The 26,575-nt window shown below is 39.0% G+C and overlaps 1 protein-coding gene across 2 annotated transcripts in view; it reads right to left on the bottom strand.

The window, feature by feature from the left end:
* Positions 1 to 26,575, bottom strand: part of Ube2g1 (ubiquitin conjugating enzyme E2 G1) — an 86,315-nt gene that overhangs the window by 13,879 nt on the left and 45,861 nt on the right. For both annotated transcript variants that reach the window (XM_037201328.1, XM_028888748.2), the window contains exons 2-4: positions 16,770 to 16,872; positions 8,372 to 8,469; positions 861 to 1,039 (exon numbers count right to left, since the gene is read on the bottom strand). In XM_037201328.1, coding sequence (XP_037057223.1) covers positions 861 to 1,039; positions 8,372 to 8,469; positions 16,770 to 16,872 — 380 coding nt within the window. The remainder of the gene's footprint in view (positions 1 to 860; positions 1,040 to 8,371; positions 8,470 to 16,769; positions 16,873 to 26,575) is intronic.

The following is a 26,575-nucleotide window of genomic DNA, read 5'->3' as shown; positions in this document are numbered from 1 at the left end:
AAAACCAGATCACACACACTCACACTCACTCACTCACACACACACACTTTTAAGTGAAAAACCCTAAAAAGTCACAAATTTCAATTTACAAATAAAACATTAAAATTAACTGGAAAATTACCTATTCCCACTTCTGGAAACAATTAGAAAACAGTCAACATGAAGATTGTCTCCTGTTTAACTTGACAACTGAGGTGCATCATATGGAGATGCTGAGTACAACAGGGAGAAAGTAGGAGCAATGGCTGTCACATCACCTCCTTTAGTGGCACCAGTACCAGCATGAAAATCAACATATTTCAATTACAACAAAACAAGTAGATAATAGGAAATGCTAAAAAAAAAAAAAAAAAAAAATAGCTAATCTGTATTTTTTCTTTCTTATAAATAATATCCATTTAAAGAAAGAGACAATAACAATTTCTATACCTTGTTCTTTAGAAGAAAAAAGTCCTCAAACCAAGACAAAACTACAGCGAGATACAATCACATGTACATATGATGTCATAATGAAATCCATTACTATGTACACTAACAAAAAAAATAAATTTTAGTTGTTCTCACTACAAAAATTAGTGGGGTAATTAATGCATGTCAACTAGTTCAAATTAACTATCCCACAGTATCTACATATTTCAAAATAATAATACATGATAAATTTTTATTTGTATGAAAATAAAGACACAAAAAGAGATATATGTGTGTGTGTATATATATACACATATATGTGTGTAAGTACTAAATTTTATGTTGCGCTTCATTAAGAGAGAGAATGAAAAAAAATGAAAAAAAAAGAGAGAGAGAGAGAATGAAAAGGTAAAGGATGGAAGCAGCAGTTGTCAGGCAAACAAATACCTTACCGCAGCGTCTACATTCGCAGGTGAATCTCCATTAGGGTCTGCCAGCATAGAAATGACACTAATCATGATGGTTTCAACAGTATGGATAGGCAACCAACGTTCCTCTGGCTTCTCATAACCATATTTATCCTCCCCAGGCTCATGAAGAATAGAAATGCAAACATCACCATTTTTATCAACTGTAAAATTACAGAATAAGAATTGTTTAAATTTGGTTATATACAATCTATTACAAATGTGATACTTATCATATAGTATATATAAAACATTACTTACATGTAATCTAACTTTTTGAGAATGCTACAGATTTTACCAAATGCACAGGAGCCATCTCAAAACCCAAACAGGAATATAAGCTATACTTAACTATATTTTACATTCTTTAAAATTACAGCTGATTCAGACCTCCACTGTTGTCCCTGTCCCTAACTCAAAAGACATGATTTTTTTCACTTCTCCATCTTTCTATTCCCAGCATTTACAGCTGTCCTGTCCTGTTTTTTCCTCCCAAACTCTAGTAAGATGGTCTTAAAGGTTCAATAAACGAATATTTTAAATGGGGCTGCTGACTGGAGAGATGTTTCAGTGGTTGAGAGCACTGTTTTAATTCCAGCATTCAGGAGGCAAAGGATCCCTGTGAGTTGGAGGCCAGCCTTGTCTACAGTATGAGTTCCAGGACAGATAGAGAAACCCTGTCTGGAAAAACAAAATAAAACAAAAAGCACTTGTTACTCTTCCAGGGGCCCCAGGTTTGATTCCCAAGGCCCACATGGCCATTCACAACCATCTCTAATTACAGTCCCAGGGGATCTGACACCCTCATCTGGCCTCTGTGGGCACCAGGAATGCATATGGTACATAGACATACATGTAGGCAAAACATCCATACACTAAAAATAATAAAATATGAGCTGGAGAGATGGCTCAGTGATTAAGAACACTGACTGCTCTTGGAGAAGACCTAAATTCAATTCCTAGCTAATAACCATCTGCAACTCCAGTTCCAGTGGAGCCAATACTGGGCTCCTGACTTCCATGGGTACATGGTATACACATATACATGAAGGCAGAACATTCATAAACATAAAATAAATGTTTAGAGAACTATTTTAAAAAATAATACAAAAGCTTTAAAATAAACAAATAAATGACACTTTTTCATAAATTTATTTTAAACTCAAGTTCAAAATAGTAACAGTCATTGGAGTAATTGGAGTAGAAATAAAAAAATATTCTGAATTTCATAGGGGTTATATAAGACACAACTGTATCTTAAAAAATAAATATTGTCAATCGAGATGTATATAACTACTGAATTGAATTTATCATGCCCAATAGAATGAAAGATTAACTAACTGTGGTAGCTACTTTTGTTGCCAGGGTCTCCACTGTGCTAGCTGTAGTAAGCAATTATGAAATGGTAATCCCAGAAACAGTAGCAACGGTGTGTGCCATTGTTATAACAGCAACAGCAGCAGTAGCAATGTCAAATTCTCTTCTGGATTGTGTGGACATCCACTGGCATGGATACAACTCCAGGAACATGAACCACCAAGGCCTGTTTTTCTTGATCCCAGCATGACTTTGGCTGGCAGCTCTTCTGGAGAATCCAATCTCATGGCTACAGTTCCTAGGCTTACATTAATGCTTGCCAAAGCTGGCCATATTGGGCTCTCAATCTCCATTGGCATCAGAAGGGTAGACTTTTTTTCATGATGACCCATTAGGTCTCTGTCATGTTGGGCTTCAGGAGCAGCCACAGGGCGCGTTCAGTGCTCAGGAATCCAAAGAGGAACCTCATTGTCCTGAGGAAAGACATAAACCAAACTCCGGGGCCACATCAACACTAGTAGTTATATACATCTCGATTGGCTTTGAAAATTATAAATTTATAAACTCAAGTTCCAGTTGCTTTTGGGATACTATCTTACAAGGACTCCAACGTACAGTATGGCTCGATAAGGAAGGGAATGGCTCAGTTGCCTTTAGCCTACTGGCTATGGGTGAGATAGGACCTCTGTTGGTCTTTTATGTATCGAACACACAGATTGCAAGCCCAGTGCCACTTTGAGACCTTTGGCAGCAATTAACCATGCAGCTCACACACGATTGAGCCGGTATGATAATGAGTATTCAGAGATGGGTAATGCCTGAGGGGCACTCACCAACCTAAGACAGGATGTCTGTGTGGCCTCAGCAGGCGTCTCCATGACAGATAAGGTGACCTGATGACATCCCACGCAACCTAAGTCAGAAGCTCATTTTTTAGTAAAAGGGGGACCTGAAGGGTCCCCCCCTCCCGTTTTGGGTAACTGTTGCCTTGCTTGCTGACCTTGACCTTGATATCCTCCCTATGCTAATTCCCTGCCAAGTTCCACCCTCCTGAATGCTTAAGGGAAGTTCCTTGTCTGTGTATCCTGCATAATGGGCGTTAACAGCTTAGATGCAAGATTGTAAAACATCAGTAGCGAACTTCTGCCCTCTGGGGTCCTCCCATTGTGCTGTAAGCCTGTAATTAAGACCTCCTACCCCCTTCAAGAAATGGCATTCCGACATTTAAAATTAAATATATATATAATTGAATGAATGCTGCGAATGTAATCTATGAACACCACAAATGTGATTAATATCATGAGTGTAATTTAAAAAATAAATAAATAAGAAAAGAATAACCAGAGACAATGAGGAGACAGAAAAAAAAGTAAATATTGTCAAACAAAACAACACGACACAACAAAGTGCTGGGTGGCGTTTGTCTTTAATCCAAGCACTTAGGAGGCAGAGGCAGGCTAATCTCAGTGAGTTCAAGTCCAGCCTCATCTGGTCTACAAAACTAGTTCCAGGACAGCCAGGACTGTATTACACAGAGAAAGCCTGTCTCAAAAGAAACCAAAAACAAACAAACAAACATGTTCAGACAATCATAACACCCTATTAATAAAAGTAACCTTTCACAGTAAATTTCTTCTCACACACACAAAAAAATACTATTATTTCTTGAGGAATTTAGAAAACAAGTAAGACTAAATAAACTTTCTTAGTACAAAATATTTTGTTTGTTGTTTTTGAAAAAGGCTCACTCTGTAGCTGTCCCTGAACTGTTAGCAATCCTACTACCCCATCTGAGTCAAAGTTCATAGGGGGAATGAAAGGATATGTGTGTGTGTGTGTGTGTGTGTGTGTGTGTGTGTGTGTGTGTGTGTGTGTGTAATCCAACAAGTATTTCTACAAGCCCTACTGTAAAGCAGAATTACTCCTGACATGTAATCAAAATGACAGACAAGACCCCATGTCTTTGTTTATTTATACAAAACTTTGCTGTAACTGACGTTTGTCATTCTAACCCACTACCATAGCTTGTGAAATCCAATAAAATGGAATTAATAAAGAAGCAAGAACAGTATTAAACACTGATATTTAGCACAAAACTTTCTAATTATTATTATTTTGTTTTCCATTCTTATTACAAAATAAGGAGTTTTCTTTGAAAATATGGGATTAAATATTTATATGTAATTATATTGGAAGGAATCTATTTAAGATCAAGATTTGGAGGGGGAATGTAGGATGTATGTAGCTCAGAGGGAAGAGAATTTGCCCATCAAACATAAGCCTTGGCTCCATGTCCAGCATTCCATAAACCAGTCATGACAGCACATGTTCATAAGTATAGCACTCAAGAGGTGGAAGTAGGAAGTAGGAAGATTAACAAGATTGAGAGCAGCCTGGAATACATAAGACTCCTGTATCAAAAAAAAAAAAGTTATTAACTGAGTAAGAGAGATTACTCAATTGTTAAGAGCACTGGCTGCTCTTCCAGAGAACCTGAGTTTGATTCTCAGCACCCACGGGGCAACACAATCTTCTGAAATTGCAGTCCTAGGGTATACACTCACTTCTGGCCTCTGCAGGTACCAGGTGCAAGGACATACCTACATGCAGGCAAAACATCCATACAAATATACACATAGAATAAATTAACAGTAATAACAAAGTGTGGTGGCCCATGCCTTTAACTCCAGCACTTAAGGAGAAGCAGGTGGATCTCTGAGTTCCATGCCATTCGAGGCTGGCTGGCTGGCTGGCTGGCTGGCTGGACGGACGGACGGACGGACGGACGGACGGACAGACAGACAGACAGACAGACAGATAGATAGATAGAGATAGGCAGGCAGGCAGACAGACAAGCAAGCAAGCAGACCCCATAATAACAACAATGATAATGACAATTTTAAAGAAAATGGTTTTTATGTCTGGTGGTGGTGGCACATGCCTCTGGAGGTAGAGGTAGGCAGATTTCTGTGAGTTGGAGGCCAGTCTGTCTATAGAATGAGTGCCAGGACAGCCAGGGCTAAAAACAAAACAAAATAAACAAGCAAAAAAGCCCTGTCTCAGAACCCCCACCCCCAAAAAATGGCTTTTAAAACCAACCATTAATCTAGAATCTTAAATCATTTTAGACTACAGTCTTTAGAATTTTAGTCTTATTTTCTTCCATCACTTCAGAAATAAGATTCATATCTATTATGAAACGTGTTGACATGAATTTTATTTTTATTGTAATATATGCATAAGATGAAATTACAATTTCTAACATTTCTGTTAAGAATTAAATGCAATTATAATCATCATTCATCTTCCTCAACTCAAACTGTGTATACAAACAACCTCCTCACTTTCCCCAACTCTTCGGTATCTAGAAATGCCCCTGTTCTTACCATTTTAATTACTGAAGTATCTCATAGAAGCAGAATCACAGATCACACGTTTTTGTTCTTTTAAGTTTATCATATTTCAATTACCATAATGTCTTCAAGGTTCAGTCATTAAACGTTGGTGGAATACATTTCAGGTACAGATCATGTTTCCATGACCAAAATTAGAATCATACCTATCACATTCCTCCCCCACCCGCCCACCCCAACAAGGTTTCTCTGTGTAGCAACCCTGGCTGTCCTGGAATTCACTCTGTAGGCCAAGCTGACCTCAGACTCAGAGATCTGCCTGCCTCTGACTCCCAAGTGCAGGGATTCAAGGCGTTTGCCGCTGCCACCACCACCAGGTCAAAAATCACACTTTTAAGGACGTATGTCATTTATACATCCATCAGAAATGTGTGATGATGACATCATCACTGCCTTACTCAGGAGTAATGTTCTTCCATACTGATAATGTTTAAATTCTAGTGATCTCTGTCTGATTCAATTTACTTTTCCAAATACATTTTGGGTGACAACTATGATCTCTGTGAGATATCTATGGTAACCCCCCAACCACCACCCCCGTCTACTTTTGGTGCCTGTCCTGGATCTCGCTCTGTAGAACAGGCTGGCCTCGAACTCACAGAAATCCACCTGGCTCTGTCTCCTGAGTGAGTGCTGGGATTAAAGGTGTGTGCCACCACTGCCTGCTAACCCTTTAGCTAGCTATACACTTAATATTTACACCTATTTTGCCAAAATGCTTGATTTCCCCATATAGTGTTTTGTCTGTTTGTTGCTTTTTTTCCCTTTCATTTCAACTTTCTTTAGAACTGGCTTTATTCCTCTATTCCTTTATTCAAATCCACGTGAAATCCTTTGAGGGCTGAGCATGGTGGTACACACCTTTAATCTCAGCACTTGAGAGGCAAAGGCAGTTGAACTTCAGAGTTTAAGGCCTGCCTGGTCTACATAGGTAATTTCAAGCCAGTCAATGCTACACAGTGATAACCTGTCTCAAACAAGCAAACAAACACACCAAACAAGTTCAAACTGGAATACATCTAAGCTGCAAACCATTATTTGCCATGTAATTTTTTTTTGAAATTTATTACTATTGTATATATGTGCGAGCATGTGTACTATAGGCCTTGTGGAATGGTATCTCCACCTCAACATGGGCTCCAGGGATTAAACTCAAGTTACCAGCCTTACATGGCAAGAACTTTTACTTACTGAACAATCTTACAAAGTATCCCCATAAAAACCCACCATACTATTCAACTATTTGAAGCATATGGTCTGTTTCTATCTAATACATTTTCTGAGTCATACACCAAATCACATTCAATTTTAGGAACTTTGATCACCCCCCAAGAAACATTGTACAATTGACATTAACCATTTTCCTCTCCTCCAAAATCTTCAACAGTCCTAAGCAACTATGTAGCAGGATCTTAAAAGTTCTCGCCGGATCCTCAGCTGGTCTTGTCTCCTCAGACTGGAGGCCTCTGAGTCCTCATCTGGAATGAGTCTCAGCTGAATTACTGCTCAAAAGCCTGAATGCTTAACCAGCCAAAATCTTAACCAGCCAAATGCCTCTAGTTTCTGGTCCTCACGCCTTATATATCTTTCTGCTTTCTACCATCACTCCCTGGGATTAAAGGCTGGCTTTCTGGGATTAAAGGTGTGTGTCACCATGCTTGGCTATTTCCAATGTGGCCTTGAACTCACAGAGATCCAGAGGGATTTCTATCTCTGGAATGCTAGGATTAAAGGTGTGAGTGCCACCATTTTCTAGCCTTTGTATTTAGTGGCTATCTGTTCTCTGACCCCAGATAAATTTATTAGAATACACAATACTTTGGGGAACACAATACCACCACACAACTATGAATATACTCTGAGTCTTCAGAGTGGAATATTCTAGAAATTTCATTTAAATGGAATTATTAAATGACTGTTTCCATTTCCTCATTTCTTTGAAAAATTATTTATTTTCCATTTATGAATATGCATCTGTGTGACTGACTATGCATGTGAAGACAGATACCAAAGGCATTGGATCATCTACATGTGGTTTCCTCAAACAGCTAATGAGTCCTTCAAATCCATCTTTGGTGATGGAAGAACATTACACACTTAATCTGCTAAGCAATCTTCCATCCCCCAAACACTCCACTTTCCACTTTTTTTGTTACCAAATCATGTTACACTATATGTATATGCAACATTTTGTTTATACTTTCAATGTTAGGCATTGGTATTATTGATACTTTTTGGATAACATGAATAATGCTGCAATTTGATATGATTGTGAGATATATCTCTACAATTTTCTTTCATATATAGCTAGAAGATTACATACTTGCATCACCACCCATTTTATAAACAGTTGAGGATCAAATCCAAGGCTTTTTGCAATCGAGGTAAGTACTCCACAAACTGAACTATATTCCCAACCCAGTGACCATTTTCTAAAAAGCTATTTTTTCAAAAAGCCTTATGGTAATGGCTCTTGCCTGTAATCCGAGCACTTGGCAGCCTAAGGCAGAAAGATTACTAAAAGTTCAAGGACAGCATGAGATACATAGTGAGGTTCAGGCTGACCTGGAACTCAAACTTGTCACACCTCATCTCCAGAAAAAGCAAAAACTTAAGTAAAGAAAAAGAAAGAAAATTTTTATATTTATCTATTGAGAGTCTAGTACAAGATCTGAAATCCCAAAGCAATCTCACTGAGATTATTGTGAAATCTTTAATCACAAATCATCTTATTTGCAAATGTGAAAGTAAAACTAGAAAACTTACCATTTGGGTGCCAAATCTCTGTAATGAATTTCATTTTAGGAGGCCGGAGGGGGTAATCTTTTGGGAAAGTGAGATGAGCCTTAAAAACACCACCTTCGCTGGAAAAAATAGAAGAAAAACAAGTTCATGAATTTAAGTTATTCTTTACAGGTACACAGTCAATCAGACAGATAAAAGTGTACAAGAGATAAAACAATAAAAAGGAAGAAAAAATAATTATGGTTCCCTGAAAATACAGTTTAATAAACCATCATAAATACTGCTTTGTTAAACTCTCCACAGGTTAGTAGAAATAAAAGGAATCATTGGAAACAGGTCTAGATCAGATTGCACTGGTATTATGCTGCAAGTCTTTTCAGTGCATGTCTTCAAATGAAATTCGGGGAGTTTAATCTTGTCTACATGATTCAAGTTGATTTTTCTATATTGGTTTCAAAATGATCATTTTTCTTTGTTCTGGCCATACCCATTGACCTCTTTCTCATCTCTAAGTTTAGGCACATTTTGTGGTTCCCCATCTGAGAGCAGACTGACACTTCTATTTATCTACTTGTTTATTCATTTCATCATGTAATAAAAATTCATTTGGTATGTATATGTCCATTAGGAGGAAGTAGTAAATAAAAAGGTCTCCCAGGGAGGTTTGATACTATTGACCTTACAAAGTGGTAACCTCTGCAATATTAATAATGTCTGTGTACTGTCCAATATGATACCCACTAACAAAAAAAAATGTGGAGCATTTACTGGTTAGTTTTTATTATCCACTTGACCCTAGAACCACCTAGAAGAAGAAGAAACTTCAATTAAAAATTTTCCCATAGTGGTGGCACACGCCTGTAATCCCAGCACTCAGGAGGCAGAGGCAGGCAGATCTCTGTAAGTTCGAGGCCAGCCTGGTCTACAGAGTGAGTTCCAGGACAGGCTCCAAAGCTACAGAGAAACCCTGCCTTGGAGGAAAAAAAAAGGATTTTCTAGGGCTGGGTATGGTGTTATGCACCTTCAATCCCAGCACTGAGCAGAGGCAGGCAAATCTCTGTGAGTTCAAGGCCAGCCTAGTCTACAGAGCAAGGTCCAGGACAGGCTACAAAGCTACACAACGAAAAAAAAATTTCCTGCATCAGATTAGACTGTGATGTCTGTGAGAGATTGTCATGACTGATAAATAATTGACATGGAAGGACCCAGTCCACTGTGGATGGCAATCCCTGAGCAGATGAGTATAAGAACAATAGCTGGGAACTGTGGAGATGGCTCAGTTGGTTAAGAGGACTTGTTCTTGCAGAGGATGCAGTTTGATTCCCAGCACTCAAATGGCAGCTCACAACTCTGTGTGTGTGTGTGTGTGTGTGTGTGTGTGTGTGTGTGTGTGTGTGTACACAATAAATTAAGGATAACCTGTCAGCCTTAGGAAGCAAATGATACAATGGTAATATGCAAAAGTAATTAATTCTAGTACTTGAGATAAAATGCTCAAGGTCCTCGTGCAATGTACTGGACTGGTAAAATGACTTAGCAAATAAAGGCACTTGAGACACAAGCCTGACACCTGAGCTCCATCCCCAAAACCTGTTTTCTGACCTCCATATCTATGCTGTAGAGCACACACCCATATACATATTATGTAGGCTCACACTAACAAGTAATTTTTAAAAAGATGGGAACAGATGTTTGTATACTGACACAAAAATAAAAACACAACATTACATATAACAGTGATTAACTGTAGGATATAAGACATGGGATCCTTTACTTTGTGCTTTGCACATTTCAGGACATGTTGAAATTTTTTTTTAAGATTTATTTACTTATTATGCATACAGGAGTGTTCAGCCTGCAGGCCAGAAGAGGGCACCAGATCTCATTGTAGATGGTTGTAAACCACCATGTGGTTGCTGGGAATTGAACTCAGGTCCTCTGGAAGAACAGCCAGTGCTCTTAACCTCTGAGCCATCTCTCCAGCCCCAACAGTGGCAAATTTTTTAATCATAAATATTTTTTTGCTTTTTTGTCTGAACAAATAAAAAATTTTAAGTTTGATAAAGAAAAGTAGGCCAGCAAGAGTCCTGTTTAGGTAAGGAACTGGTCACATAAGCATAGAAACCTGAGTTTCATCTCCAAAACTCAAGTAAAGGTGGAAGGAGAGAACTGACTCAACAAAGTTGTACTCTGACCACACACTTGCAATGTACAGCAAGCACACACAAATAGCAGTTTGTTTTGTTTGTTTGTTTTAAAGAGAAGGGGCTGGAGAGATGGCTTAGTAGCTGAAGAACACTGGTTGATATTCCAGGACCCACATAGAGACTAACAACAATCTGTTATCAGACACACTACCCTCTTCTGGTCTTCATAGGCACTACATACTCATAGTGTATAAACATATATTCAGGCTCATACACATTAATGAGGGGTGTCATTAATATCAAATATTTCCAAATAGTAGAGAGGTAAGCTGGGGGCTCAGAGCTTAAATTAAAAAAAAAAAAATCAAACTTGAGAAAAGCAGTAAGGAAAACCCCCCTAAAAGATTAAATAGGGGCTGGAGATGGCTCAGAGGTTAAGAGCACTGGCTGCACTTCCAGAGGTCCTGAGTTCAATTCCCAGCAACCACATGGTGGCTCACAACCATGTATAATGAGATCTGGTGCCCTCTTCTAGCCTACAGGCAGAACACTGTATACATAATAAATAAACAACTTTTTAAAAAAAAAAGATTAAATAGAAAAATGATAAAGTATAAGCACAATGAAACAAGACAATCTGCATGGGAAAATTAACAGTTAAAGGTGGAGTTAGGGTGTAGTTGTACATGCTTGTCAACCCCAAACTTGGTAAGCTACAGTAAAGGTAATTCCAGAGAGTTCAAGGCAAACCTAAGCCACACAGTAAGGACCAGACTAGCCTGAGAAACAGCAACATCTAAGCTTTTTTTTTTTTTTTTTTTTTTTTTTTTCCTTTTCTTTTTTGAGGGGAGGTGTTAAGAGGAAGCTGGGCATAATACAAATTAAGGGCTTTAAAAAGGGGAGAAATCCAACTTGTTTCCAAAGCCATAGGAGAGCACTAGTGGAAAGATAACTAGGAATATGAAAGATCTTCCTCCAATACATAGCAAGTTATTGAAGGCCAGCCTGGGATACATAAGAGCCTTCCTCAAATACTAAGTCATCAGAGATTAGAATTGGGTGTGGCGATGTGGGGGAGAATAACGGTAATAGGAATGATTTAGAGCTGGGGAAATGACACAGAGGTTAAAAGAACTTATTGCCCTTGCAAAGGTTCAGTTTTCAGTCTGTCAGTAGTCCAGCATTTGCCTAGGATTCTGAACCTGCTTTGTTTCCAAATATTACATGCAGAAGAAAACTTTTTGGGGGAGGGGTCATCAAGGCAAGGCTTCTCTATGTAGCTCTGACTGTCTTAGAATGTGATCTACTGACCAGATCAGCTTCAAAAACCTGCATCTGCCTCCCAAGTGCTGGGATTAAAGGCATGTGCCACTGTGCCTGGATAAGAAAATCTAGATAGCACTAGAAAAACTCAATATTGGATACAAGAGTAATAAAAACTTACACTAGGTGAAGATGGGTAAAAGGACTAAATAAATGCTCAGAATTATCACTCTTAAAGCGACACTTGAACGTACTAGCCACTGATTGCATACTGTAAATAGTATGTGGAGTGCCCTCTAGTGACTAAATTAGTGATACGATCACAAAATAGCACATCATATTTTTATAGAATTTTGCAGTAGTACTTTTTCTGAGGTGACATCTCAGGCCATTTTATGGTGGTAAACTGACTGCTGAGGTTAAAGTATTACTCAAATCCATGCTAATTTATTTTCAATCCTTCCATCCTCTTCACACTACTGAAACTAAAAGATCACTTCCTTGCACTTAAGTCAATAAACACTCTTCAAGAACTTAATATTCTATAAAGCACTTAGTTAGAGTTAGCAGCCTTGTAAACATCATTGTAAGTCCATCAACTTTTCCTTATCTTTCTTTCAAGACAGTGGTTCTCAACCTTCCTAAAGCTGAGACCCTTTTATACAGTTCCTCATGCTGTGTTGATTCCCAACCATAAAATTATTTTCATTGCTACTTCATAAACTGTAATTTTGTTACTCTTATGGATCATAATATAAATACGATATGCAGGATAGCTAATATGCAACTACTATGAAGGGGTCCTTCAACCCACAGGGGCGAGATCCAAAGGTTGAGAACCACAACACATTGGGGTTTCCCCCCAACATTTTGGGTGTGCTCTTTCTCTAAGCCTTTTCCCTACCATGTGGTTGGTTGCCTGCTATGTGGCTGACCTCTGTGCCAGCTTAAATGGCGTTTTTTCTTCTCTCCTCCATTAAGAAGCTATTAAAATTTACAGTTTGTCTGACCTGGGGTTTTTCTTCAAACTTTAATAAAATTGTTCCGGTGGCCTCCTCCCCCCAAAATTAACATTTTAAAAGGCCACATTTACTCAGTCTTTTCTCTCCACCCATTCTCCTTACACCTTTTAAGCTACTTTCTTGGGACCTGTCTCAAGTACATATTCTCTTCCCTGAAAAAGTGCTACAGGTTTCAGAAAAGCAATGAAGTGGTTAGTGTCTTGTTAACAAGTCCAACATTGCCACAAATGTGACTACTATTCACATTTCAACAGCCAACACTTTTAGAAACATACAGCGAGAAATACATTTAAAAAACATGCAATAGGAGCTGGGTAGATGGCTCAGCAGTTAAGAACACTTTTTGATTCTCTAGAGGGATCAGGTGGCTCACAACCACCTTAAAGTCCAGTTCCAGGGAAACCTGACAAGTTCCACTCGTGAGAAACAACTCCACTCCCATGCACATACTTACACCCAGATATGTGCACATAATTAAAAATACTAACAACAAATCCTTTAAAACAAACAAACAACATAACAGTCGGGGTTGGGCTACACATACACGGGGTGAAGGGGAGCACGCAAATTAAAAGAATAGCTTGTGGCTGGAGAGATGGTTCAGAGGTTAAGAGCACTGACTGCTCTTCCAAAGGTCCCGAGTTCAATTCCCAGCAACCACATGAGATCTGGTGCCCTCTTCTGGCCTGCAGGGATACATGTAGACAGAACACTGTATACATAATAAGTAAATAAATCTTTTTAAAAAAAGAATAGTTATTAACTAAAATGGTATTACAAACATGATTTGGTTTTGAGACAGGGTCTCACTATGTAGACCTGCTGCCTGATGCTGAGATTAAAAGCTTGCACCAAATGCTCAAAATAGCTATCTTAAAAAACCCAGGAAGTGTATGTGACACATTCATTAACCAGCCAATAATACATGCCACAAATATGTAATACATGTAAGGACAAAAAATTCAATGAGGCCATAAGAGCTGAATGAAGCTTAGGCATGGATTCCTAAATAGTGCTCTACAAGGACTTGGTTTAGGAGAATGTCTCTCATTTCAGTTATACTGAGGGTAAATAGATTTCTATCATCAGACTGTTCCTATGTCTCCCCTTGAGGCACTGTGCCTGGGGAAAAAAACAAACAATATTTTAAACCCAGAAGAATAAACATAAAGAACAGACCAGAACTGTGTTAGGCTCATAGACCAGGTTAGTAAGAAATTTACCTCAAATAACAATGTAAATGTGAGGGGGTATTTCTAAAAAGGTTTCCAGTGGCTACTGGCAGCAGGACTCTAATGCCATGGCATAATCAAATTCACTTAAATAAAACTGCAAAACTGATGAATGCAAATGTTGTATGAAATTCTGTTTGTGTTCTGACAAATAAAGCTTGCCTGGAGATCAGAGGGTAAAGCTAGCCACTAGTAAACCATAGAAGCCAGGCAGTGGTGGCACACACCTTTAATCTCAAGACTCGGGAGAAGGAAGCAGGAAGTTCAGAAGTTCAAGGCCACTCTGGGCTACACAAGGCTGAACCAGTCTAAAAAAAAAAAAAAAGAGCCAGGCAGTGGTGACATATGCCTTGAATCCCAGCACTAGGGAAGTAGAGACAGGAATAGAAGATGGGTGGAGACAGGATATCGGTCCATTCAGTTCAAAGATTTGTAGACAGGACACCCATTCAGTCTCAAGATTCTTACAGGCAAGAAGTCTCTCTAGTGTCTGGCTTCTCTGATCTTTCAGCTTTCATCCTGATATCTGACTCCAAATTTTAATTGTTAAGACTAAATAGGATCACACTTCAAGCAAATATATTTCATATAAATATATGAGCAACAATTCTGATTGCTAATGGCTATAACAAAGTCTGAACCACCTTTTCCCAAATATAAAACACGAACTACCACATTACTTTGTTTTAACTTCTTTTCTCTCTTTTCCACCTTGTTTTTGAGGCAGCTTCTCTCTCGTTTCTGCCACAATGTATTCTACTACTCCAAGCTCCACCAACCCCACAGTTCCCCAGAGTTTTCTTGAGTGAGAGTAGCAGGAAATATTAGATAGAAGGATTTAGAGTGTAGAGATAAACAAGACAGAAAATAAAGGATAGCCTCGAGAGGGCCTGGAACCTATTCCAATGGACCCTGACTGTCTCTGCCCCAGGGTATTTATAGAAAGGCCAAGGGATGGAGCAAAAGACCTACCCCCAGCACAGCCAAGTGCAGACCATCTCAGACACCTGCACTCAGGCCCGTGGTACAATCCTCTCTATGCGGATCTGCTGGGTAATGTCATCAGGAACCTGAAAATGGGCTCCAACAAACTCTTCGTTTTTTTTTTTTAAATACATTTTTTTACCAGCTGTTCGAGGTAGGTAGAAAACATCTACTTAAGCATGGGGGGGGGGGGAGTTGATACATTCAAATAATGGTCTTCTTTATACCAACTCAAGGAGTGTAGTCCCAAAGAACTGTCCTTATCACTGCTTGGTTACATAACTTTGAGAAAGTCACCTCATTTCCCTCATTGATTCAACAACTGGCAGTCAGTTATTTTATGTCCTATAAAAGTCTTATAAACTAGAGGGTCAGAACCTTTTTTTCCCCCCTGAATGTATTCTGTGGAGACTAGGTTAAAAAATTACTAAAATAGACCTTGAAGTTCCCTTCAGTCTTCTTAAGACACAGATATACAGAATACATCCTATGTAAAAATCTTGGGGCTAGAGAGATGGCTCATCAGTTAAAAGTACTGGCTTTTCTTTCTTTCTTTCTTTCTTTCTTTCTTTCTTTTTTAATATTTTATCTTATTTTATTTTTATGTGCATTTGTGTTTTTGTGATGCATGTCAGGGTCCCCTGAAACTGGAGTTACAGACAGGTGTGAACTGCCATGTGGGTGCTGGGAATTGAACTCAGGACCTCTGGAAGAAGAGTCAGTGCTCTTATCCCCTGAACCATCTCTCCAGCCCCTCTCCAGGCTTTTTTTGCAGGGGCTCTAGGTTCAATTCCCAGCAACCACATAGCCATCTGTAACTCAAGAGGTTCCATGCTATCTTCTGGCCTCCTCAGGTACTAGGCACACACACATACATGCATGCAAAACACCCACACACATAGAAAACAATCGATCGATTCAATTAAACAAAAAAAGAAAAACTCTGTTTAAAAGGGAAAAAAACAGAAATCTGCAGTCTTGTTCTTTAATAAATGATAAGGCATTAAGAACAGTAAAACTGAGGCTGGAGAGATGGTTCAGGTGATTAAGAGCACTGGCTGCTCTTCCAAAGGACTGGATTAAATTCCCAGCATCCGCAAAGCAGCTCACAACTATCTGTAATGCCAAGATCTGACACCCTCATGCAGACATGCGTGTAGGCAAAACATCAATGCACATAAAATAAAAAGAACAGTAAAACTAGCCAGGTAGTGGTGGTGCATGCCTTTAATCCCAGCACTCAGGAGGCAGAAGCAAGGGAAGGCCTGGTCTACAAAACAAGTTCCACAACAGCCAGGGCTGTTACATGGAGAAACCATGTCTCAAAAAAACAAAAGAAAAAGCTTTTTCATAACAAATTTATTCCAGCATCAAGAGTACCTAAATTGTGAAACTGTACTTTTTTTTTTTTTTTTTTGGTTTTTCGAGACAGGGTTTCTCTGTGTAGCTTTGCGCCTTTTCCTGGAACTCACTTGGTAGCCCAGGCTGGCCTCGAACTCACAGAGATCTGCCTGCCTCTGCCTCCCGAGTGCTGAGATTAAAGGTGTGCGCCACCACTGCCTGGCGTGAAACTGTACTTTTAAAAACAGTTTTTAGACATTAGAGCTTCAAGCATAACACAAAGGCTCTAAATATTATCAAATTTATGTAAGACAAATGATATTAGATCAACCATTTTGGTTACTCCTTTAAAAAATTTAATTTTCAAAATTAAGTTTTAATTCTAGTTAAAGGAGTAACTATTTAAAGATGTCAGTTCCAGTATACTTACTACAGTGTATCTGGAGGACCAATAATAAGGACTTCCCATCGATAGAGGTCATTGTCGTCTATTAAACCTGCTGAAAAGCCTTCCACTGGATTTTTGTTGAGTTCTGTGGAAAAAGAAAATTTCAATCAAAACTTTAAAACAGTTTTTCTCCAACAAGTAAATTACAGAACACGCACATAAAAGTAGTTAACTATGAAAACTATAAAAATGCTGCCTTATGACAACATCTCCAGCATACTATCCACGGGTACAGCAACTATCCAGATGGAATTGTACCGTCTTCCAACCACGGTCTTAGCATTCTAGGTAGGCTTTAAGAAAGCCTGTAAAGATGCAAATAACTAAGGCTGATTCTCCAGATATTTTAGTTCAAAGAAAACCCAAAGTCAAATCAAATCAAGAATGGCAAGTTTTTGCTTTAGCCTTTACAATTCCTTTATAAAGAACCAAAAGCACCTTTGTATTGGAACTGCTACATTTTATCAACTCTTATTTACACTAACAACTATCTATCTGCCATGATGCCTCTAAGGTACACACATCTCCAGATGGAGTTCTTGTGTGGACCATAAGTCTCCATAAGGCCCCATCTCTTCTGCTCGTGTGTGTTGACCTCTCTGTCTGCCACAGCTTTCAACAGGAAAGCTGTGCCTACAGAAATAGCAATGGCATTATGAGATTTTTCTCTTCTAAATAGTGCTTTGGCATGGAGAGTAGATAATGAAGACAGAAAATAATAGAGACAAGGAACTAGCAAGATGGAGAAACAAAGACCAAAAAGGATCATCAAAGAGCAGGTATGGAGTAGAAAACCTTAAGAGGTTAGAGACAGGGCTTAATAAAATAATGACTTATTGGTAATGGGCATGTCACATGAGTTTTTTAAATAAACTATATAATTTGATGAATTTTAATATACTATCACCTTTAAAGCCACCATCACAATCATGATAATGAATATAAATGTGCATGTATGTATATATCAGTCACCAGAAAAACTATCAATTATTTTATCTGTCAAGAAAGCTGAGGGCTGAATGATTCAAATTGGGCAGTAAGGACAAAACATGTGAAAGAGTAGTTCAGAAAGGACCTGCCAGAAATCTAAACAGGTACATGATTCTCATATAGCACTTGCTATCATTCTGAAGATAGGCCATCTAATAATAGAAGTAAGGGTAATACAACACATTATCTTTTTGAGCAGTCAATGGTGGTGTTAGTTCAACAACTATAATTTCATACGCTGATATCAGATCCATCTTCATTTTTCAACCTATTTCAATTTGGAATCACTTAGGAGACACACCTCTGGTGCATGTCTGAGGATGTTTCCAAAACAGTTTAACGTGGAATGTGGTTGAAACCATTCCATGGATTGTGCCCAAGCAGCAACATGTCAGCAGACCGGTAACGCCATGGCCACATGGCAAAACATAGATTAATGGAAATAAGTTCATTTAAGATGAAAGAGCTAACCAGCAAGAAGCCTGAGCCATAGACAAACTATTTGTAATTAATGTAAGCCTCTGAGTGTTCTCTTGAGACCCAGAGGCTGCGGAATACAGGAAAACGTCTAACTACAGTGCCAAGGCTGCATAAAAACAAAAAAAGGAGACAGCTAGCAGAGTACTAGGATTCATACTCCCTCCCATCACCTTACCGCTGTCACACTTCAGCTATTACACTTTCCCAGGCATGATGGAAACTACACAATAAACACACTTGATGAAATATAAACTGAAATAAATATTTCTTCCTTAAGTTGTTTTTAATTATTTTGTCACAGCAACAAGTAATCAATGTATACTTCAACATGGCCCCCACCTCAAAAAAAAAAAAAAAAAAAAAAAAAAAAAAAACAGTTAAAGTCAAAAATTAAACTATATTTTAAGACAGGTAAACTTTTCCTGACTTTGAACAGATCTTTACAAATCAAATAAGCAAACAGATAAAATCAGTACTGTATTTTAAAACGCCAATTTTGTGTTTTCACTTTTGAATAGTTTCCCCCACCCCAATGGTTTTTCGGAGCCTGTCCTGAAACTCACTCTGTAGACCAGGCTGGCCTGCAACTCACAGAGATCTGCCTGCTTCTGCCTCCCTAGTGCTGGGATTAAAGAAATGCACCACCACGCCCAGCTTGAATAAGGTTTTAAAGATACCATTAAGATACGAACCATATTTCAATCTTATTATGTTTATGCATACTATCTTTCACTAATTCCCAACTATGTTGCAGGCTACTAGGAAAGAATACACATATGTACTTTACTGTTGACAAGAATTTGGTATAGTGAAGGCACAAGGATTATATACATGAGTTACCTCATTTCCAATCTTTTCAGCTATACTATCTGTTTAGTGGTCCACTGGGATCCACCTGTGCCCTCCAATGCTGGGGCTACATGCATTACTGTACCAAGCTTTTATATGGTGTGGGGCTCCAAACTCAGTCCTCAAGCTTCCACCTTGAGCACTTCACTGAGCCATCCTGATTATCTCATTATTGCATTTCTCAGCAGATGTCTAGTGAAATTTTATAATCTATGTAAATTCGGAAATTGCCATATAAGTACAAATTATCCTTGAAAACTTAGCACTGCTTCTCACTTTTGTCAATGTACCCTAAATTCTGAAACATTTGCACACACTTTCCATGTTTTTTTAACCAGCATGATACTGCTTATTCCATTGCTTATTTCATATAAATAATATAAAGGCAAGGCAGAAAAATGTCCAGTATCTATCTCACTTTTAGCAGGGTTTGCCCCTGGTATGGACTGTTAGGTACAGATGCATGACCATCATCATGTCGTCATGATGATTCCCTCAAAGTTTAGCTCAAGTACTACCCTCCTGTCTCTGAGGCCTTTCTTAAATAGTTTACTAAATAATCTTTGACTTCTGCTAAAAATCCTATTCATGTAGTTTCATCCTATACTGTATTACCTAGCATTTGACTATCAAGGGTTCATTAGTTCCAGAAAAATACATAAGTGGTGACAATGTGTAATAGATGCTCTAAAAGTAATACCAGAAATCAGGGTAAAAGCAGTACAAAAGAAGGGCATATAACAATCATGAATAGCCAGAAAAGAAGCTGGTGTGATGGCAGACATCTATAATTCCAGAACTTTAGAGGCAGGAAGAACTACACAAATCTGAAGCCAGCCAGGTTTATAGTGACATCCAGTCTCAAAAGTAAAAGAAAGACAACCAGGCACAATGGGGCATACATGTTTTATTGGGGCAAGGGAAGCAGAGGTAGGTGGCTATCTCTGAGTTCCAAAATGACCACGGCTACATAGTGAAGCCCTGCCTCAAAGGGAAAGAAGGAAGGGTGAAAGATTTTTATAGAACAATATCTACAATGAAGAAAGAGCTGGGCCTATGACGGAACAAAGAGGCACAAATGAAACAGGACAAAATGGCAAAAGCTAAAAAGTAAAAACTCCTTGTTAGCCATATTGTTTCAACTTCATCCATGGGGTAATGATAACCCTTGGAAGAGTTGGGGACTGTTTGTTTTTATTATGCATTATTATTATTATCCTGCCTCCCTAGTGCTGGGATTAAAGGTATGCACCACCAACAACAAGTTAGAGATCCATCTTGATAGCAGATTCCCTCTGAATCTCCCCATCCCCACCCCAGCCCCATTTTTGTATGTTTCTAGTTTTCTCTTTCTTTTCTTTCTTTTTGGTTTTTCAAGTGGGGTTTCTTTGTGTAACCTTGGCTGTCCTGAAACTTGCTCTGTAGACCAGGCTAGCTTTGAACTCACAGAGATCTGTCTACCTCTGCCTCCTGAGTGCTAGGATTAATCATCATATCTTTATGATAATTCCTTCAAAGTTGTATACCACCACTGCCCAGCATGCTTCTCGTTTTCTGAGGCAGAGTCTCACTATGTAGTCCAGGCTAGCCTTGATTTTTGTAATCCTGCCTCATCTTAGAAAGAGCTGTAATTACAGAAGTATACCACTATGTCTGATTCATTGAACTGTTTAGGAAACAGATAAGATATTTTGTCTAAATATTATGTAGTTACTTTTTTTTTATTATGTAGTTACTCTTAATATATGGTTTATCAAAATAATTTTCCACTTTAAGTCACAGGAATTGGCACATATCTAGTTACTATAACTACCAAAAGCATTCCTTTCCTCAATCTTCATTAATTAATCAATATTGGAAAAATATCAGTGGTTGTCTGAATAAGAATGGCCCTCATAGGCTCATGTTTGAATATTTGGTTCCCAGTTCATGGAACTGTTTGGAAAGTATTAGGAGGTGTGGCCTTATTAGAGAAGGTGTGTCACTGGGGGTGGGTTTTGAGGTTAGCTCCGTATCTCCTGTCTCCTGCTTGCTATTCAAGATTTAAATTCTCAGGTGTTCCTGCTACTGTGCCTTTATTCCACCATTATGAATCCTAACAACCCTCTGGAACTAACTGTAAGACCAATTAAACACTTCCTTTATAAGCTGTCTTGGTCATGGTGGGGTTTTTTTGGTTTTTTGTTTGTTTGTTTGTTTGTTTGTTTTGTTTTTTGTTTTTCGAGACAGGGTTTCTCTGTGTAGCTTTGCGCCTTTCCTGGGACTCACTTGGTAGTCCAGGCTGACCTGGAACTCACAGAGATCCACCTGGCTCTGCCTCTCGAGTGCTGGGATTAAAGGCGTGCGCCACCACTGCCCGGCGGTCATGGTGTTTTATCACAGCAATAGGAAAGTAACTAAGACAGTGATATACCAACAAACAACTGCAAAGATTCTATTACATATCTACTACAGATTTTTAAGATCCATCAATCTAATCATCTTTATAGATTTATAATCAACATTAAAACTGCTTACAATTAGAATATTTTTCTTTAGACTAAGTAAGTCATAGGCTACAGAGAGCTGACTTTCTAACCAAAAAACATGTGGAACATGGAGAAGACAAGCAAAACCAATCCAACACATTATCTGTAAAGGCTTTCCAATATTCTACCAAAAGGATTTGCTTGACAAAATTTATGGCCACATTTCCTACCACCTGCAATATTACATCTTGCTTATACACCCTGACCATGGTATGCCAGACCCTGATATACCATCTCTCTGGTTAAATAAAGCTGCTCTGCAGGATCTCCATGACACAGGGCAACAACAGGATATCCAAGAGGAGTCCTGGTATGAATCCAGTATTGATAGTGTAGCAGATGCCAGAAGCCTCGAACCAGACTAATGACTCATTGCAATGAAAGTTTACAAGTAAAGCTGTTTGGGCAAAAGGGCAGACTGGGTGACAGACCATGACACACCACAGCTTCTATAGTGAGATGGAATTTTTTGTTTTTTAATTTTCACTTTTTAAATTTTTTACCACTTTTTTATTTTTTATTTGATTTTGGGGAGAGGTTGCAACAATAGAGGGTGGATATGGAGGGTCTTTGGGGGAGAGGTTGCAACAGCAGAGTGGATATGAAGGGCCAGGGAGATGAGTGGGATTAGGGTGCATGTGAAATTCACAAAGAATCAATAAAAAGTTTAAAAAGCTGCTCTATTGCTAAAGTTATCTAAATGCTCTTTCTATCTTCCTACAAACTTTTATACTTTCTAAACATGTACCAATGAATACATGTTTGTTTCATATTAAGCCCTTGGTATGTTGCAGCTTATGCTTAAATACAACATCATCAGAATGCTTCTCTGCTGAGATTTGATACAGTAGGAATTCCTAGGGACAGAAAACTCCTAACACTATATAGTCTGACATTCCAAGTCTCCTTAGCCTTGTCAAATTAAGTGATTTCTTTTTCTCTTTAGTTTCATTTTTCTTATCCATAAAGTAAAATAAAACCCTGAGTAGTGTTGCAAAACAGAAAAAAGGTGTGTGTGTGTGTGTGTGTGTGTGTGTGTGTCTAAGTGCTTGAGTCTCGGAGACAAAGGCCAACAACTGGTGATTTCAACTGCTCACCACTTTATTATTTGAGACAGAGTCTCTCACTGAACATAGAGCTCCCTGATTGGGCTAAGCTGCCTAGCCAATGAGCTCCACTGCTCAATTCAGTTTCACTCCTGCAACATAGGCTTAAAGACATGCACCCAGACTTGAAGTGCCTGCAGGGTATCCAAACTGGGGTCCTCTCATGCTATTTATTGTCAGAGCCATTTCCTCATCAAAGAAAAACAACACTGTTGTGCAAAATACTGTCCCATCTTAGGGTTTAGTAAATGTTAGTTATCTATCATCTTCCTATAGTCTATGAAATACAATGTTTTTTTTAAAGATTTATTTTATTTATTATGTATATAGTGTTCTGTCTGCACATATCCCTGCACACCAGAAGAGGGCACCAGATCTCATTACAGATGGTTGTGAGCCACCATGTGGTTGCTGGGAATTGAACTCAGGACCTCTGGAAGAGCAGTCAGTGCTCTTAAGCACTGAGCCATCTCTCCAGCCCCCAATGTTCTTTATAATCTCAAGAACAAACCTATAGCTCCCCAACCCTCTTTGAGATAAATACTAGCCAGCTCCAAACATCAGCCAAACTATTTCTTTTTTCTATAATTCATCTTAAAAAAAAAAAAAAAAGAAAAGAAAAAGAAAAGGCATGCACTGGTGTTTTGCCTGCATGTATGTCTGTGTGAAGGTGTTGAATCCACTGGAACTGGAGTTACAGACAGTTGTGAGCTGCCATGTGGGTGCTGGGAATTGAACCCAGGTCATCTAGAAGAGAAGCCAGTGCTCTTAGCTACTGAGCCATCTCTCCAAACCCCAAAACTATGTGTTTCTAATGAGAATTGCTACAAGCCCCTCCCTGAGTCATAGCCCATAAGGAAAATGTGCCATTAAAGACTAAGCTGTCAAAAATTACAGCTGCAATCTATAGGGAAAAATTCACATAAGAAAATGAAGCCCCTGCCTGGGCTGTGGCAGCACACACCTTTAATCCCAGAGGCCAATGGATCTCGGAGTTCCAGGACAGCCTGGTCTAGAGTGAGTTCTAGGACAGCCAGAGCTATACAGAGAAACATTTCAGAAAAAAAGGAAAAAGATTAAAAAGAAAAGAAAATGAAACCCCAAGGAACAAGCAAAGGAAGAAACAAGAAGAGAAGTCAGAACAGAATTCTGGTCTGCTATATTTGGTATTGTTTCTATCCCCAATAATTTTAGTTAAGGACAAATTTCCTTTTTCCCTAAATTTAATTTCAATTTCTGTCACTCCCAAACAGAAGTGTTTTGTATTACATGGCTGGCTTTTTTTTTTTTTTTTTTTTTTTTTGTTAAAAAATGACAGGGCTTCTCTGTGTAGCCCTGGCTATCCTGAAACTAGGCAGAGGAAGGTGGATGTTCAGAACCAGCATGATTTACAAAGTGAGTTCGAGGACAGCCAAGGCTGTTACACAGAGAAACCTTGTCTCCAAAAATAAAAAATTTAAAAAAAATCACTTATCATCTAGTAACATACCTAAAACCCTAGGAAGGCTTCAGAAAAAGTCTCAAATTATAGCAACATAAGGTCTTTTTTGGGGGGCAAGATTTGCTCCCCCACCCTGTGCATGAGTGCTTTGTCTATAAGTATGTAATGTGCACCAAAGTGCATGTCTGATGCCATGGAAGCTAGAAGAGAGCACTAGGTCACCTGAAACTAGAGTTAGAGGTGATTTTGAGATACCATGAGAGTATGAGGAATGAAACCCAGGTCCTCAGGAAGACCAGCCAGTGTTGTTAATTGCTGAGCAATATCTCCAGGGTTAAAGAACACATTTGAAAACAAGGGATCTTAAAGGCAAGCTTAAAAACAAAAAACAACAACAAAAAGCTGAGCATGATGGTTTCCACCCTGTTGTTCCAGGAGCTGTCAAGAAGATGCAGGAGAAACATGAATTTGAGACAACTTGAGTATCATAGTGAAATCCCAATGCCCTGGGCTATTCAATTATACCATGTTTTAAAACGACAAAAAAGTTCCAAGTATGATTTTACACACCTATGGTTAATGTAAGTGGCTTTGAGGCCTACTGGAGCTATATGGTAATGATGCAGGATAGAGGGGAAATTATGGTGACATGAGAATAAAGAGAAAACCTTGTCGCCCTGGTTGAAAAGCAAAAACTCCATCACAATTAACAAAAGCTTGTTTTAAACACTGCTACATAGTTTTGTACATAGAAATTTTGTGTTAAAATAGCAAGGGCCCAGGCTTAATTTCTGAATGTTCACGATTTTGGGTAATGCCTCTCCTTTTCTCAGACAGTGTCTAAGAAGAATTTTGTGCTGGCTAGTTTTTTGTTTTTGTTTTTGTTTGGTTGGTTGGTTGGTTTTTGGTTTTTCAAGACAGGGTTTCTCTGTGTAGCTTTGGAGCCTGTCCTGGAACTCACTCTGGTATTTCGAGGTAGCCCAGGCTGGCCTCGAAATAACAGAGATCCGCCTGCCTCTGCCTCCCGAGTGCTGGGATTAAAGGTGTGAGCTACCACCGCCCGGCATGTGCTGGCTAGTTTTCTATCAACTTGACACAAGCTAGAGTCATCTGAGAGGAGGAAGCCTCAATTGAGAATATGCCTCCATAATAAAAATCAGACTACAGGCAAGCCTGTAGAGCATTTTCTTAATTAGTGATTGATGGGGGACAACCCAGTCCACTGTGGGTGAGGCCATCCCTTGGCTGGTATTCCTGGGTTCTATAAGAAAGCAGGCTGAGCAAGCCATGTGGAGCAAGCCAGTAAGCCTTTGCATCAGCTCCTGCCTCCAGGTTCCATTTTGCTTAATTTCCTGTCCTGACTTCCTCCAATAATGAACAGTATAAGCCAAATAAACCCTTTCCTCCCCAACTTCTTTGGTCATGATGTTTCATCACAGAAAAAGCAACTCTAAGACAAACCTCAAACATAACTGTTTACAGTAAAGATATTCTAACTTCCAGTGTTCCTGTGGGATGGATTTTATTTTATCAATTGTAATCCTACAAGGTGACTGTCCCACAGGAACCACTTTGTGACTGATAGAGGCTTCAATCCCCACCAAAAGTTCTATATATAACTAGTATGTCTTCTGAGCACATCTTTTTCTAACTCTTATGCTTAAACCTGTAAAAATACGTTTACTAGGGGCTGGAGAGATGGCTCTGCGGTTAAGAGCACTGTCTACTCTTCCAGAGGGCCTGGGTTCGATTCCGAGCACCCACATGGCAACTCACAACTGTCTGTAACTCCAGTTAGAGGGGATCTGACACCTTCATACCAATGTACATAAAATAAATTTTAAAAAAATGTATGTTTACTAAAACCAGCATTTCTGCTTCACAATAAACTGGCTAGTCTTGAGTCTTTTCAGTGTCATCCACAATCTTCATTTGGCCCGAGTCAATTTTTTGGGAACATGTTAAACAGTTGCAGTTGACAGCTTGAAAACACCTCCTTTATCTGCACCTCAAAATGCGGACAACAAAACTCTGTATAAGTTTATTTTTAAAATGTAGTTGAAAAGAATAAAAAAATAACTATAAAGTCGGAGCAGGCCAGGTGGTGGTGGTGGTGGTGGTGGTGGTGGTGGTGGTGGTGGTGGTGGTGGTGGTGGTGGTGGTGGTGCAGCACACCTTTGATCTCAGCATTCAGGAGGCAGAGCCAGGCAGATCTCTTGTGAGTTGAAGGCCAGCTTGGTCTACAAAGCAAGTTCCAGGACAAGGATCCAAAGCTACACAGAGAAACCCTGTCTCGAAAAATTCAAAAAGAAAAGAGAAAAAAGCTGGAGCTAGAGAGGTGGCTCAGAGGTTAAAAGCTCTGGTTGTTCTAGCAGAGGATCTCCAATTTCAGGA

This window comes from Peromyscus leucopus, chromosome 8b, assembly GCF_004664715.2.
Source record: "Peromyscus leucopus breed LL Stock chromosome 8b, UCI_PerLeu_2.1, whole genome shotgun sequence".
NCBI lineage: Eukaryota > Metazoa > Chordata > Mammalia > Rodentia > Cricetidae > Peromyscus > Peromyscus leucopus.
Note: the sequence above shows the minus strand (reverse complement) of the source record. Positions and strands in the feature narration are given on the sequence as shown.